General features: G+C 44.9%; 1 protein-coding gene across 1 annotated transcript in view; it reads right to left on the bottom strand.

The window, feature by feature from the left end:
• The window catches only part of nectin3b (nectin cell adhesion molecule 3b), a 78,757-nt gene that overhangs the window by 4,916 nt on the left and 60,467 nt on the right, over positions 1-13,374 (bottom strand). Inside the window, exons 4-5 of the mRNA XM_076274447.1 lie at positions 6,562-6,679; positions 5,931-6,082 (exon numbers count right to left, since the gene is read on the bottom strand). Of these exons, the coding sequence (XP_076130562.1) occupies positions 5,931-6,082; positions 6,562-6,679 (270 nt within the window). The remainder of the gene's footprint in view (positions 1-5,930; positions 6,083-6,561; positions 6,680-13,374) is intronic.

The raw sequence follows: 13,374 nt of genomic DNA, 5'->3' as shown, positions 1-13,374 counted from the left end.
ATATGAATTTTTGGAGCTGGTCTTCCTGCTTTGATAAACATTCATCATACATCAGTGTATTCACAGTGTATTTGAATGTATAAAAGATTTGAGATTGTCCTCTGATTCCATTGTACTGTTTATTTCACGAGCAAAAAACAAGCTTTCCGTTCAACATAAGATTCGTAGACTGCAGATAACGTTCTTGAACCGTTGCCGCTAAAAACAGCACCCCCTATCGCAATTGAAAATTACTGTACGGAGGAGCTTCCTCCCTTGGCCATTGAAAACGACGTGATTCACGAGCCGCTGGGGCCCGAGGCGTTTATAATGGACTTCAATGAGGGGCTTGAGGAGGAAGCTCCTCCATACAGTAATTTTCAATAGCGATAGGGGGTGCTGTTGGCATTTTGACCTAGGGGAACGATTTTGTTCATTCAAAGTGTTAAAAATAGTAATATTAACAGTAATTTATCAGATTAGTAATTCACTTTATATATTTTTTATTTTTCTCTGAAATTTTAGGGAGGGTGTTCCTCCCTTTCCTCAATGAAGGAGCCTCCTCTGGTATGTATGTATGTATGTATGTATGTGAGTGCGTGTGAGAGTGTGTGTATGTATGTATGTATGTAAGTAGCACGGTGTACCAATACTAGAACGGTATCACAATGCCTTCACGCAAAAAAACCCGATACGATTTCCGAGGTTTTTAGAATCGATACTTTATTAAAATAATAGCGTTCTTTGTCCGTGTGGACTGCTCCCACTCTCCATGCTCCTTGCTCGCATCAAGGCAAATGGGCGTGTCAAGCAGGCAGCTCTGAGTGAGTGAGTGCGCAGCCAACGTCTACACAAGTTGCCGACAGTCCTCGGCTTGTGGATAATACAAAAGGTCGAAGTGAAATCTGGAACTATTTCGAATACATCACGGATAGTAAAGGCAAGCCAACAGGTACACAGTGGCCCGTTTGTAAATTATGTTTCAAAGTCATTCAAAAGCAAGTAGGCTAGGCATAGAACTTGGCTAAGCACATCGCAGACATAACCCAACATTTTCAAAGAGTTCAAAGAACAACAGGTTAACCAATAGGCTATAGAAAACACCACTACATGATTAGTGCCAAGTTCATCTCTTCAGTTTTAGTCTAGGCTTATAGCCTAAGTGAAACGAGTGTAGTTTTCTGGGATAAAGCAAACCTTCCTTCATCAGTGAATTTTGACGAGACATAACGATTGCGATCATAGTTACACACATTACCACGTGCAAATGATCTGTTTAATATTCGGTCAGTACTACTGATAATGTTTGTGATGGCATGTAGACTGCAATTTGTAAGAAATAGACGTAATGTAGGAATGCACACAAACATATTGCAACAGGTAATGGTGTAGGCCTATCTGACCTGAGTGGTTGAAATGTTGTACTTGTACAGTAGGAGCAAAGAAGACCATCTTTACTTTTTTCCCTTTGCAACTGTCAAAGAAATCTCATAAAATACGAGAAGGCATAGGGTAGCCTATATCAGATGGCATAAAGATTAGGCCCTTCTGCATAGCATTCAATGATTTGCATGCAGTAATTTCTGACCTTGATCTAGCCTACTTTGACTATATAAAGTTACTTTATTGCCAAAACGCAACACAATGTAAATGAACTATAACAAACAATAAAGGACTTAATCACACACAAACTACTATCTTACGGACTATAAAAATAATAATTATGTAGGAAGTTTAAAAGTTTAGAACCAAGAATTGACCTGCACACTACAAAAGTGCACCAAAATCAACACAAATGACTCAATACACTTGGAGGAGGTATGTGTCCTTTCTTTTCCAGATATTGTAGGATTTCGCCGTGGTATCGTTTCAGTATTGAGTATCGATATATTTATGACAGGTATTGTATTGAAGTCATAATTTTGGTATCATGACAACACTAGTATGTGTGTGTGTGTGTGTGCATAAGAGCCAGACCGTGTGCATTTGTGTGTGTGGTCAACGCTCATTGCGCGCGCACACACACACACACACACACACACTTCCATTAGTATTCTTTGCTTTATTCCCTTCTGAGTAGAGAAAAGTGGAGCGGACAGGACTCCTGTTCCGCCTCCGTGCGTGTGGAACGTCCACTCCTGTTCCTGTTCCGCCTCCGTGCGTGTGGAACGTCCACTCCTGTTCCTGCTCTAGCTCCGTGCGTGTGGAACGTCCACTCCTGTTCCGCCTCCGTGCGTGTGGAACGTCCACTCCTGTTCCGCCTCCGTGCGTGTGTAACGTCCACTCCTGTTCCTGTTCCGCCTCCGTGCGTGTGGAACGTCCACTCCTGTTCCTGCTCTAGCTCCGTGCGTGTGGAACGTCCACTCCTGTTCCGCCTCCGTGCGTGTGGAACGTCCACTCCTGTTCCGCCTCCGTGCGTGTGGAACGTCCACTCCTGTTCCTGTTCCGCCTCCGTGCGTGTGGAACGTCCACTCCTGTTCCTGCTCCGCCTCCGTGCGTGTGGAACGTCCACTCCTGTTCCGCCTCCGTGCGTGTGGAACGTCCACTCCTGTTCCTGCTCTAGCTCTGTGGGTGGCGGCTGCCTTAATGAAAGCATATGCTCACATGCTTTCCCCCAATTTATCAGCAAACGATTTGTCTCAGGCCAAACACACTGTCTTAACGAGGGAGCGAGGGAGAGAGCAAGAGAGCGAGGGAGCGAGAGAGAGAGAGAGGGAGCGAGAGAGAGAGAAAGAGAGAGAGAGGGAGCGAGAGAGAGAGAGCGAGTGCGGTGGAGGAGGCGTGGGGTGGGGGTTAGAGAGGAGCGATCGACTGAAGGTCACACATGCTTTCTCTCCCTCTCTCCCTCCCTCTCTCTCCCAGTTACTCTCCTTCAGTATCGCCATCACCCCATCACTCTGTGTCTCACTACACATGAGAGCAGGGAGGGGGGGGCTGTACTGACTCTGCAGTGTGTGTGTGTGTGTGTGTGTGTGTGTGTGTGTGTGTGTTTGCGCATGTATGCTTGTGTCCTTGCTCCCACAGGCACAAAGCAGCTACACAGGTGACCTCAAAGCTGAGCAGGTGTAATTGGTAAGTGTGTGTGTGTGTGTGTGAGTTTAACATGCAGGGCAGATCACAGCATACATTATAGGAGAGGAACAACATGATTTCAGTCACTCACAATTTACATTCCTTAACACACACACACACACAGTTCAAGAAGCATTGCCATGCTACGATGCTACGATGCTTCTCTCCAATGCACAGGAAGAGAGTGGGAATGGAAATGGCATTTTCACCTTAATGTAACATTAAGCAAACACACCAGACACACACACACACACACACACACACACACACACACACACAGAGGATGCAAGCATGCAGGAAACACACACACACCAAACTTTTCTCTCAGGGGGTGGTGGGACACAAACGCAGAAATAAATAATGAATGGTCATGGAAGAGAGGCAGTGAATGTTTCATGAATCTAGGACATCATCATCTCCCAGTCAAGGTTACTCCTCCTCCTCCCCACTCCATCGCACCATCGCACCCCCACCCCATCCTCTCATTGCTGCGTTAGAGGCAAAAGAACACAAAAGCATCCATGCACACATGCATACACACTAGGGCTGTCACTTTACGTTCGAAAATCGATTGCACAATCTATTGGACCAAACAACACAAGTTTCGGAAACTACAATAGGGAATCGATTTTAACCAAATATGTACACTATTAATTTTAAACAAATTAAACAAAATTCACAAACAAGAATATAAGAATATAAAAGAATTCCGAAGTGCAGTAAGCATTGCGAAAGCTAAAAAGAAAATTCCCACCAATTTTACGCACCGGAAACAGCTGTTTCAATCAGCTGCTGTGCTGCTCGTGTTTTGCCAAAAATGGAGGACAACGCGATCAACCTGTGCGACCTGAGAGAGACGAGTGATAGGCCCTAATAACTTGAGGAGTTCGATGTGGAAGTACTTCGGATTTTTGGTATATTAAACTATGGAGAAGAACAAAGCGGTAGGATATGCAAACTGTGCAATCGAGTTCTACGTAGTCGAAATTTGTTTGACATTTCTAATCGTAAACACAGCTACGTTGAAGCCTGCAGTAATGTTTGTCACTGATGTAATGGCAGTATACTCGGCTTATTGTTTTTCGAGAATGTAGCACTCCTGTTTGTCATTGTGCATGAAACTTCACGCCAATAAATCAGAAATATTGCTGGCTTGCGTCTACAATCGCCCTCTTTAAGTTCGTCCTGATGGCTGTTAGTTGTTTGTGGATTGGCCTATATTTGCCGTTGAAAATGGAAACGTCTTTAGACATGAAAAATCGATTTTACAATCAATTCAATGAAGTATGTATGACCGGATATGGATATGGTCGTAGCGCTGGCCTATTGCATGCCTAGGCAGTTTGAAAGACAATTCTCTGCCCGCCCCTTGGATTAAGCGAGGTGAATGGTTCGATTCCAGACTATACGTTTCAATGATATAGGATGGCCCGCCAGGCTAAAATCGAACAGGATTTTTTCACAAAAGTGACAGCCCTAAAGCACATCCCTCCTAAAGGACATCCCTCCCTCCTAAAGCACATCCCTCCTAAAGGACATCGCTCCCTCCTAAAGGACGTCCCTCCCTCCTAAAAAACATCCCTCCCTCCTAAAGGACATCCCTCCCTTCTAAAAAACATCCCTCCCTCCTAAAGGACGTCCCTCCATCCTAAAGGACGTCCCTCCCTCCTAAAGGACATCCCTCCCTCCTAAAAAACATCCCTCCCTCCTAAAGGACATCCCTCCCTCCTAAAAAACATCCCTCCCTCCTAAAGGACATCCCTCCATCCTAAAGGACATCCCTCCCTCCTAAAGCACATCCCTCCCTCCTAAAGGACATGGCTCCCTCCTAAAGGACATCCCTCCCTCCTAAAGCACATCCCTCCTAAAGGACATCGCTCCCTCCTAAAGGACGTCCCTCCCTCCTAAAGGACGGATGTCCCTCCTAAAGGACATCCCTCCCTCCTAAAGGACATCCCTCCCTCCTAAAGCACATCCCTCCTAAAGGACATCCCTCCCTCCTAAAGGACATCCCTCCTGTCCACTCCACTCATCAGCCTTTCTTCGCCGCCAGGTGATGCTGAATAATACGCCATGAAAACTATACACGCAGCTGGGGCCTATACGGCAGCACAGCAGGTGTTTACACCAGACCCTGGCTGAAGCATTAACAGCTCATATAATGATATAGATATGTCAATCTCACCATGGGGTTTACTACAAAGCAAGATTAGCAGCATGTTGAGCCTGAAGCCAGACATGTGTTTGACAGACAATATTTTCAACTTGCAACTTACAACTGCTTGCTTCAAACTTTAAAAAATATATAAGAGTTGTCTGTAGTAAATCTGTTTTGTGGGGTGGTATAATCAGGGACACTGGGATGAATGTGGGCAAACTCAGGGCCACTGGGATGAATATGTGGGCAAACTCAGTTGAGGAGAACTGTGTGTGCAAGAACCACGGTGAAATGACATAAAAAATAAACGAATATAAATACGATGGATGCAGACACACACACCAGTATGCAGATCGATACGCAGACACACACACCAGTACGTAGATAGATACGCAGACACACACACCATTACACAGATAGATACTCCACATCAAAGTTGTACTTTAAGCTAAAAAATTAAAGAGGCCTAATACTGTCATAAAACTGTACTGAGTGTGTGTAATGTGGTGTAATCGCATAACTAGCAGACCTGGGGAGTGTGAAGGATGTGGTGTAATTGCATAACTAGCAGATCTGGGGAGTGTGAAGGATGTGGTGTAATCGCATAACTAGCAGATCTGGGGAGTGTGAAGGATGTGGTGTAATCGCATAACTAGCAGATCTGGGGAGTGTGAAGCAGATCTGGGGAGTGTGAAGATGTGGTGTTCTTTGTGTCACTCACCGTGGACGCGGATGCGGAGGTCTCGGCTGCGGAACCCGATGTTGTTCCCCACCTCGCATCGGTACACGCCTGAGTCGTTGCGCTGCAGTGGTCGGCGGAACACCAGTGAGTCGTTGACCATCTCCACCCCCTCGGGCATCTCCCCGTCCAGCCTGAGCAGCACACGAACACAACATCAGCATACGAACACACACACACACACACACACACCAGCAGCAACATCAGCACATGAACACAGCATCAGCACACGAACACACACACACACACACACACACCAGCAGCAACATCAGCACATGAACACAGCATCAGCACACGAACACACACACACACACACACACCAGCAGCAGCAGCAAACACACACACAGCATCAGCATCAGCACACAAACAGCATCAGCACACAAACACACACACACACACACCAGCATCAGCACACGAACACACACACACACCAGAAGCAGCAGCACACGAACACAGCAACAGCACATGAACACACACACACACAGCAACAGCATCAGCATCAGCACACACACACCAGCAGCAGCAAACACACACACAGCATCAGCAGCAGCAGGCTACTTTAGTCCATCCACCCACATATATATCATGCCTTTAACCCCCCCCCTTGTCTCACCTGGCCCATCTGAAGTGGTGTGCAGGGGGGTTGGCTTTAGCCTGGCAGGTCAGCTGGAGGTTTTCTCTGCCCACAAACCAGTCTCCATCGTATCCCAGAACCATGATGTCCGGGGCAACTAAATGTAAACAAACACAGGGTCAAGCTGGAGACAAACCTCAATCACACCCCACAACCATGACGTCAGGGACACTACACACTCGAGACGAACTAGAAAGACAAACACGGAAAAGGGTTACCAGCTCAGCAGAGGTTAGTGGAGACGCCTCCAAAGGCACCTGGAGTCTCTGGAATGTGGGAGTATTTTGAGAAGACTTGAGAAGGCATGGAGGGCTAGTTTAGCAGCGTTCCCCAAGCATGACAGCTACACAAACTTGGCTAGTTTAGCAGCGTTCCCCAAGCATGACAGCTACACAAACTTGGCTAGTTTAGCAGCGTTCCCCAAGCATGACAGCTACACAAACTTGGCTAGTTTAGCAGCGTTCCCCAAGCATGACAGCTACACAAACTTGGCTAGTTTAGCAGCGTTCCCCAAGCATGACAGCTACACAAACTTGGCTAGTTTAACAGCATCCCCAAGCATGACAGCTACACAAACTTGGCTAGTTTAGCAGCGTTCCCCAAGCATGACAGCTACACAAACTTGGCTAGTTTAACAGCATCCCCAAGAATGACAGCTACACAAACTTGGCTAGTTTAGCAGCGTTCCCCAAGCGTGACAGCTACACAAACTTGGCTAGTTTAGCAGCGTTCCCCAAGCATGACAGCTACACAAACTTGGCTAGTTTAGCAGCGTTCCCCAAGCATGACAGCTACACAAACTTGGCTAGTTTAGCAGCGTTCCCCAAGCATGACAGCTACACAAACCTGGCTAGTTTAGCAGCGTTCCCCAAGCATGACAGCTACACAAACTTGGCTAGTTTAGCAGCGTTCCCCAAGCATGACAGCTACACAAACTTGGCTAGTTTAGCAGCGTTCCCCAAGCATGACAGCTACACAAACTTGGCTAGTTTAACAGCATCCCCTAAGCATGATGGCTACACAAACCTGGCTAGTTTAACAGTGTTAGCATTCTCTAATTACGACAGCTACACAAACTTGGCTAGCTTAACAGCGTTCCCTAACCATGACAGTTACACAAACTTAACTAGTTTAACAGCGTTCCCTAACTTGGCTAGTTTAACAGCGTTAGCGCTCCCTAAGCGTGACACAGCTTTCCCTAAGTATTTAGCGTTCCCTAAGCATGACAGCTACACAAACTTGGCTAGTTTAACAGCGTTCCCTAACTTGGCTAGTTTAACAGCGTTAGCGTTCCCTAACTTGGCTAGTTTAACAGTGTGAGCGTTCCCACACACACAGATTCATACACACACACACCCTCCCCTGTGCAGCTGACCTCCCAGTCACCCGTCTCTGCAGGGCCACTGCTTCTTGTAAAAGTGAGGGGACCCCATGAATAATTCACTCACACACACACACACACACACACACACACACACACACACACACACACACGCCAACCAGAGAGGAGGGGAGGGGGAGAGAGAAGAAAAGAGGAGAAAGGACAGGGAAGAGGAGGATAGAGGAGATGCAAGGAAAGGAAAAAAGATAAGAGGAAATGAAAGAAGAGAAGAGGGGAGGAGAGGAAGAGAGGGAGGAGAGGAGGTAGAGAGAGAGGAGAGGAGGTAGAGAGAGAGGAGAGGAGGTAGAGAGGGAGGAGAGGAGAAAGAGAGGGAGGAGAGGAGGAAGCGAGGGAGGAGAGGAGGTAGAGAGGGAGGAGAGGAGAAAGAGAGGGAGGAGAGGAGAAAGAGAGGGAGGAGAGGAGGAAGAGAGGGAGGAGAGGAGGAAATGAAGAGGGGAAAAGAGGTGAAGTGCAAAAGAAAACAGGAGGTGAGGAAAGGAGGGAAAGAACAACAGAGGAGAGAAGAGATGAACGAAGAGAGGATGATATGATAAGAGAGAAGAGGAGAAGAAAAGAGAGAAAGATAGAGGAGGAGAGAAGAGATAGAGGAGGAGAGATAGAGGAGGAGAGAAGAGGAGGACAGAAGAGGAGGAGAGAAGAGATAGAGGAGGAGAGAAGAGGAGAGGAGAGAAGAGGGGAGAAGAGGAGAGAAGAGATAGAGGAGGAGAGAAGGGGAGAGAAGAGGGGGAGAGAAGAGGAGAGTAGAGAAGAGGAGAAGAGATAGAGGAGGAGAGAAGAGGGGAGGGAAGAGGAGGAGAGAAGAGGAGAGAAGAGGGGAGGGAAGAGGAGAGGGTAGAGGAGGAGAGAAGAGATAGAGGAGGAGAGAAGAGATAGAAGAGGAGAGAAGAGATAGAAGAGGAGAGAAGAGGGGAGGGTAGAGGAGGAGAGAAGAGATAGAGGAGGAGAGAAGAGGAGAGGGTAGAGGAGGAGAGAAGAGATAGAGGAGGAGAGAAGAGGAGGAGAGAAGAGGGGGATAGTGGAGCGGGCAGAGAGGTGAGGTGGCTAAAGCTTCAGGTCACCAGTCAGCACAACACGAGCTCCCAGCTTATCAGCATTTCACACACACATACAAACACAGGTTACCCCTCAGCACACAACAAGCTCCCACCTTACAGTAGGTCTCTCTCACAAATGTGCACACACACACACGCACACACACACAGGTCACCCCTCGGCACCGGCACACTCCCAGATGACATAATTTCTCTGCTTGGACACACAAGGAAATGGAGTCACTGGAACATTTCTACATCCACTTCCTGTTTGATTATTTGTATTTAGCGTTTGCGTGTGTGCGTGCGTGCGTGCGTGCGTGCGTGCGTGCGTGCGCGTGCGGAGTGGAGCGGCAGAGTTGCGTGCAGCGCTGCTTCTACTGACAGCAGAAAATCTACATTAATATGAAAGACACTCACTCTGAGGACACCATTAAACCACATGGGGGAGAGAGAGAGAGAGAGAGAGAGAGAGAGAGAGAAAAATGAAAGAAAGAGAGAGGGAGGGAGAGATAGATAGAGAGAGAGAGAGAGAGATAGATAGAGAGAGGGAGAGAGAGATAGATAGATAGATAGATAGAGAGGGAGAGAAAGATAGATAGAGAGAGATAGATAGATAGAGAGAGAGAGAGAGGGAGAGGCAGAGAGATGTTTCCAACGAAGACAGACATACGCGTGAATGCTCACCCACACACTACACACACTCTAAAACACAAACACACACAGCTCTCACGCATGGTCATGTCATGTGGGAGACTAGAAATGCAGTCATCCTGTGGGAGGTACAGAATGCAATCTTGTTCTACAGTCTCTAACGCAACACAGTTTTGTTTTTAAGAATTGAGAGTTGTACAGGTCCCAGAACAGAACCCATTCTGAGTTGTACATGTCTCAGAACAGAACCCATTCTGAATCGCAAAGATCTAAGAACAGAATCCATTCTGAGTTGTACATGTCTCAGAACAGAACCTATTCTGAATCGCAAAGATCTAAGAACTGAACCCATTGTGAGTTGTACAGATCTGAAATTCTCTCAGCTTAATCCTACACCCTCTAGTCATTTCCCTCCAGGATTTCGCGGGGCTTTTTTGAGACTGTTGAGACCTAAAATACCTGATCGGCGGCAACCTTTGTAAAAAACAATCACAACTACTTTTGCATTTTTCACTTCCCACAATTTCTTCGCAACAAACGCCTAAAAACACTGCAACTTCCATCGCAATTTTTTAGAAAGGTTGCCGCGAAATCAGGCAATTTAGGTCGCAACTGTTTTTTACTTTTTTTTTTTAAATTGAGGGCAACTAAGGTAAGTAAGACCAAAATCACACTGATCTTGAAATGATTACTAAAAAGGATAAGTAGAGGCAATGGTAAATAGTAAGGAGGATTACAAAAAAATCAAAGTAGGCCTACTTTTATTTGTAGCTAAAAGCGCTTTCAGATATAACCTCTGGAGTATATGCGGAGGTTTGTCAAACGGAGGTCCTACCCTTCGGATGATTCAGATATGATGCTATCCTGCGGACCTTATACTGACCTATGTGTGAACGACATACACGCACATTACAGAATCTCCGTGTGGTTGTCTAGTGATGGGTGGGGGCTTGTAGAGTTCACAAGATGCGAGATATGACGCAGAATATATGCGGCCGCTGCCTGTCACAGTTTGTTTTCTTCTTTAGTAGGGTTGGGCACCGAAACACGGTTCTAATATGGCACCGGTGCCGACGCAAACGGTAGTAACTGCATCGAATAACAACGTGGATTTCGGTGCCTCATTTCGGTGCTTAAATAGCGTTTTTTTTTTTTTTCCAGGTATCACTGCATGTCATGCGCCATCTCTAACGTCTTGCTATGATAGCAACACATCCAGACACAGTTAGCTAATGTGATAAACACTGGATGTATAAACCAGAGGGGTGCACCACATAGGCGAGTGGACAGTGTTTGACAGCTTGCGTGAGCCCAAGTAGCTTACTTTAAAGCGATATCGCGAGCTCCTGTCAAAATCTAGCAGTGGGCCTAACTACACACAAGCAAAAGGCTATGAAACAACATCAACAGTAGGCTAGCCTATACGTTACACAATATCCTTGCTAATGCGCTAACTGACATTTATTGCATTGCATGTAAATGCAATGGACCATTATCGCTGTTCTTCTTAATATTATTGTTATTCTTCTTCCGACCAAATTTGACGTTCAAAGGCTCTAAAACCACTGAACCGTTCGACGTCATTCAACCACTCCTACAAAGGTCTTGTAACGGAGATTTGTTCTATGTTTTTTCACATTTGTGAACTTTATACTTTTTTAGATATTTATGATAAAAGAGCAAGAAATTCTCATAGAGTTAACATTGACCACCGTGGTGGCAACTTTTAGCATTATGACGTGACCTACAGCTGAAAACAATCAACAGCTGAACGCGAGCTACTACTACTATACCACCACTGGAGCTGTGAATCTTCTGAATGTCTTCGCCTGCTGTGCCGTGTTCACTTTATTTGCTCGTTAAACTCTCATTCAAAGGCACATTTCTCTAATTACAGACGAGGTAAGTGTTCCGGTTTTTGGTATTAGTGAAATAGTTAACGTTAGCACCTTGCTACGTTGATATTATGTAAGGAAACCCACTGTTAATCAACGTAAATATGTCGTCAACTTTACAGTGACCGGTTAGCTGTAGGTTTCGATAGCTAACGACAATCAAACGTAACGCACTAACGTTACATTTGTTATTAGGCTAACCAGCAGCGTTTTAAGTAGAACCAGAGCCCGTCTGTCTTATTAGACATTCTCTGCTAGAACGTTAACGTAGGCCTACAGATAGGCCTAATTGCTCTGGTTCTATTCAACATTAGGTCACTTTCCACAGGTGTATAGAATCAAGCACCTAGAATAGATTATGAATGCAGACTGCATGGTGCTTGATTATACTGTGTGAAGGGACCTGATGAAACCCATCATGTGTTTCATGGCATGAACAACGTTACTCATTGTTGATGGTCATAACGTTATAGCTTCTACCGTTCACATTTTAGTTAAAGCTAACAAATATGTTCCTGTTTTTATTTCACCTAATTTTTACCGTTGTACACCGCTTGTTTGTGTATCAAATAGGCCAGGCTACGTTTTCATTTTACGCTCCTGATTCTTAAGTAGCCTAAGTAAACACTATCACGGTATGCTATCATAGTTCGTCTATTGATGGGTTGTGTCAGGTCCATTTCCACAGGTGTACAATCAAGCACCTAGATTATGAATGCATTGGTGCTTGATTAATACTCCTGTGGAAAGGAACCTTATGAAAGCCATTAATAGGCTAGTGCTAGGAAATGGACCATATCACTAAAGTCTTGTTAAAACACACTACAGAAGTTGAGCTGTACTGTTTGTGTTGTCAACATACGCTATAATAGTATGTTTACTTGGCCTACTAATTTCTGTATTGTTCCTGTCTATAAATTAAAGTGTAGCCTGGCACGTGAATCAAGCTTTCCAGTTGTAGTAGGCTACATAGTAATATGTAGGAAAAATGTTGCTGACAGACCTAGCAAGCTGTTTAAGTTATAGCAGTTGGTTATCAAGATACTTAGTATCAGAATGATCCGTCCTTACTCATATGATTATTAACAGCAACAACTAAGCTGTTTATGTTTTATATTTAACAATAAAACACAGAATTCTGCTTTGTTTGCAATTTCATATTATAGGCTTATAAGCTTGATTGTACAACAATTGTATTATACTCTACCTTTTTTTTATTGTCCTAGAATTGTTGAGAGAATTGTTTAAAAAGCTTAAACTGTTTACCATGTTAGTCATTAGGTTAAAAATGTGTCAGCCTAATGTAATGTAACAACCACTTAAATAAATGAGTTGTATTAAACAATTGTACAATTGCAGACATTCCTTGTATTGTTTTGGTATAACTGTTAAACTTGTTTGCTTTTGTCTTTTAGGTTCCAGACCAGACCAGTGGTGATGGCCGTGTATGACATTTTGTGTGTGCCTGTCTGTGTGCACACCTGTCAACCAATCTCTGACAATGTTGCTAGAAACATACCTACTAACATACATGCTTACAAACATGTGACCTTAACTCAACATATCTGTGCACATACCATTTAACCATACTGAGACTTATCCAAGATCTACACTGAGACATTCTGAGAAATATATTGTTGTGTGAGGACTATACTAACTATATGGAACTTGTATACTTGTTAATATATTTCTCAACAATTCATACCTTTGAATCATACCTGTGCTGAAACATCTGTGAAACTTAGCTGTGCTGTTAGACCTCTGTTTTTAGACCTGAGCTGTGCTCTGTGAACATTAAGATTCTAACCTA

This window comes from Alosa pseudoharengus, unplaced genomic scaffold, assembly GCF_046254945.1.
Source record: "Alosa pseudoharengus isolate Yale_2024_CS ecotype anadromous, Long Island Sound unplaced genomic scaffold, YU_APseudo_1.1 YU_APseudo_1.1_scf_8, whole genome shotgun sequence".
Taxonomy (NCBI): Eukaryota; Metazoa; Chordata; class Actinopteri; order Clupeiformes; family Clupeidae; genus Alosa; species Alosa pseudoharengus.
The sequence above is the reverse complement of the archived record's forward strand: the minus strand, read 5'-3'. Positions and strand labels throughout refer to the sequence as shown.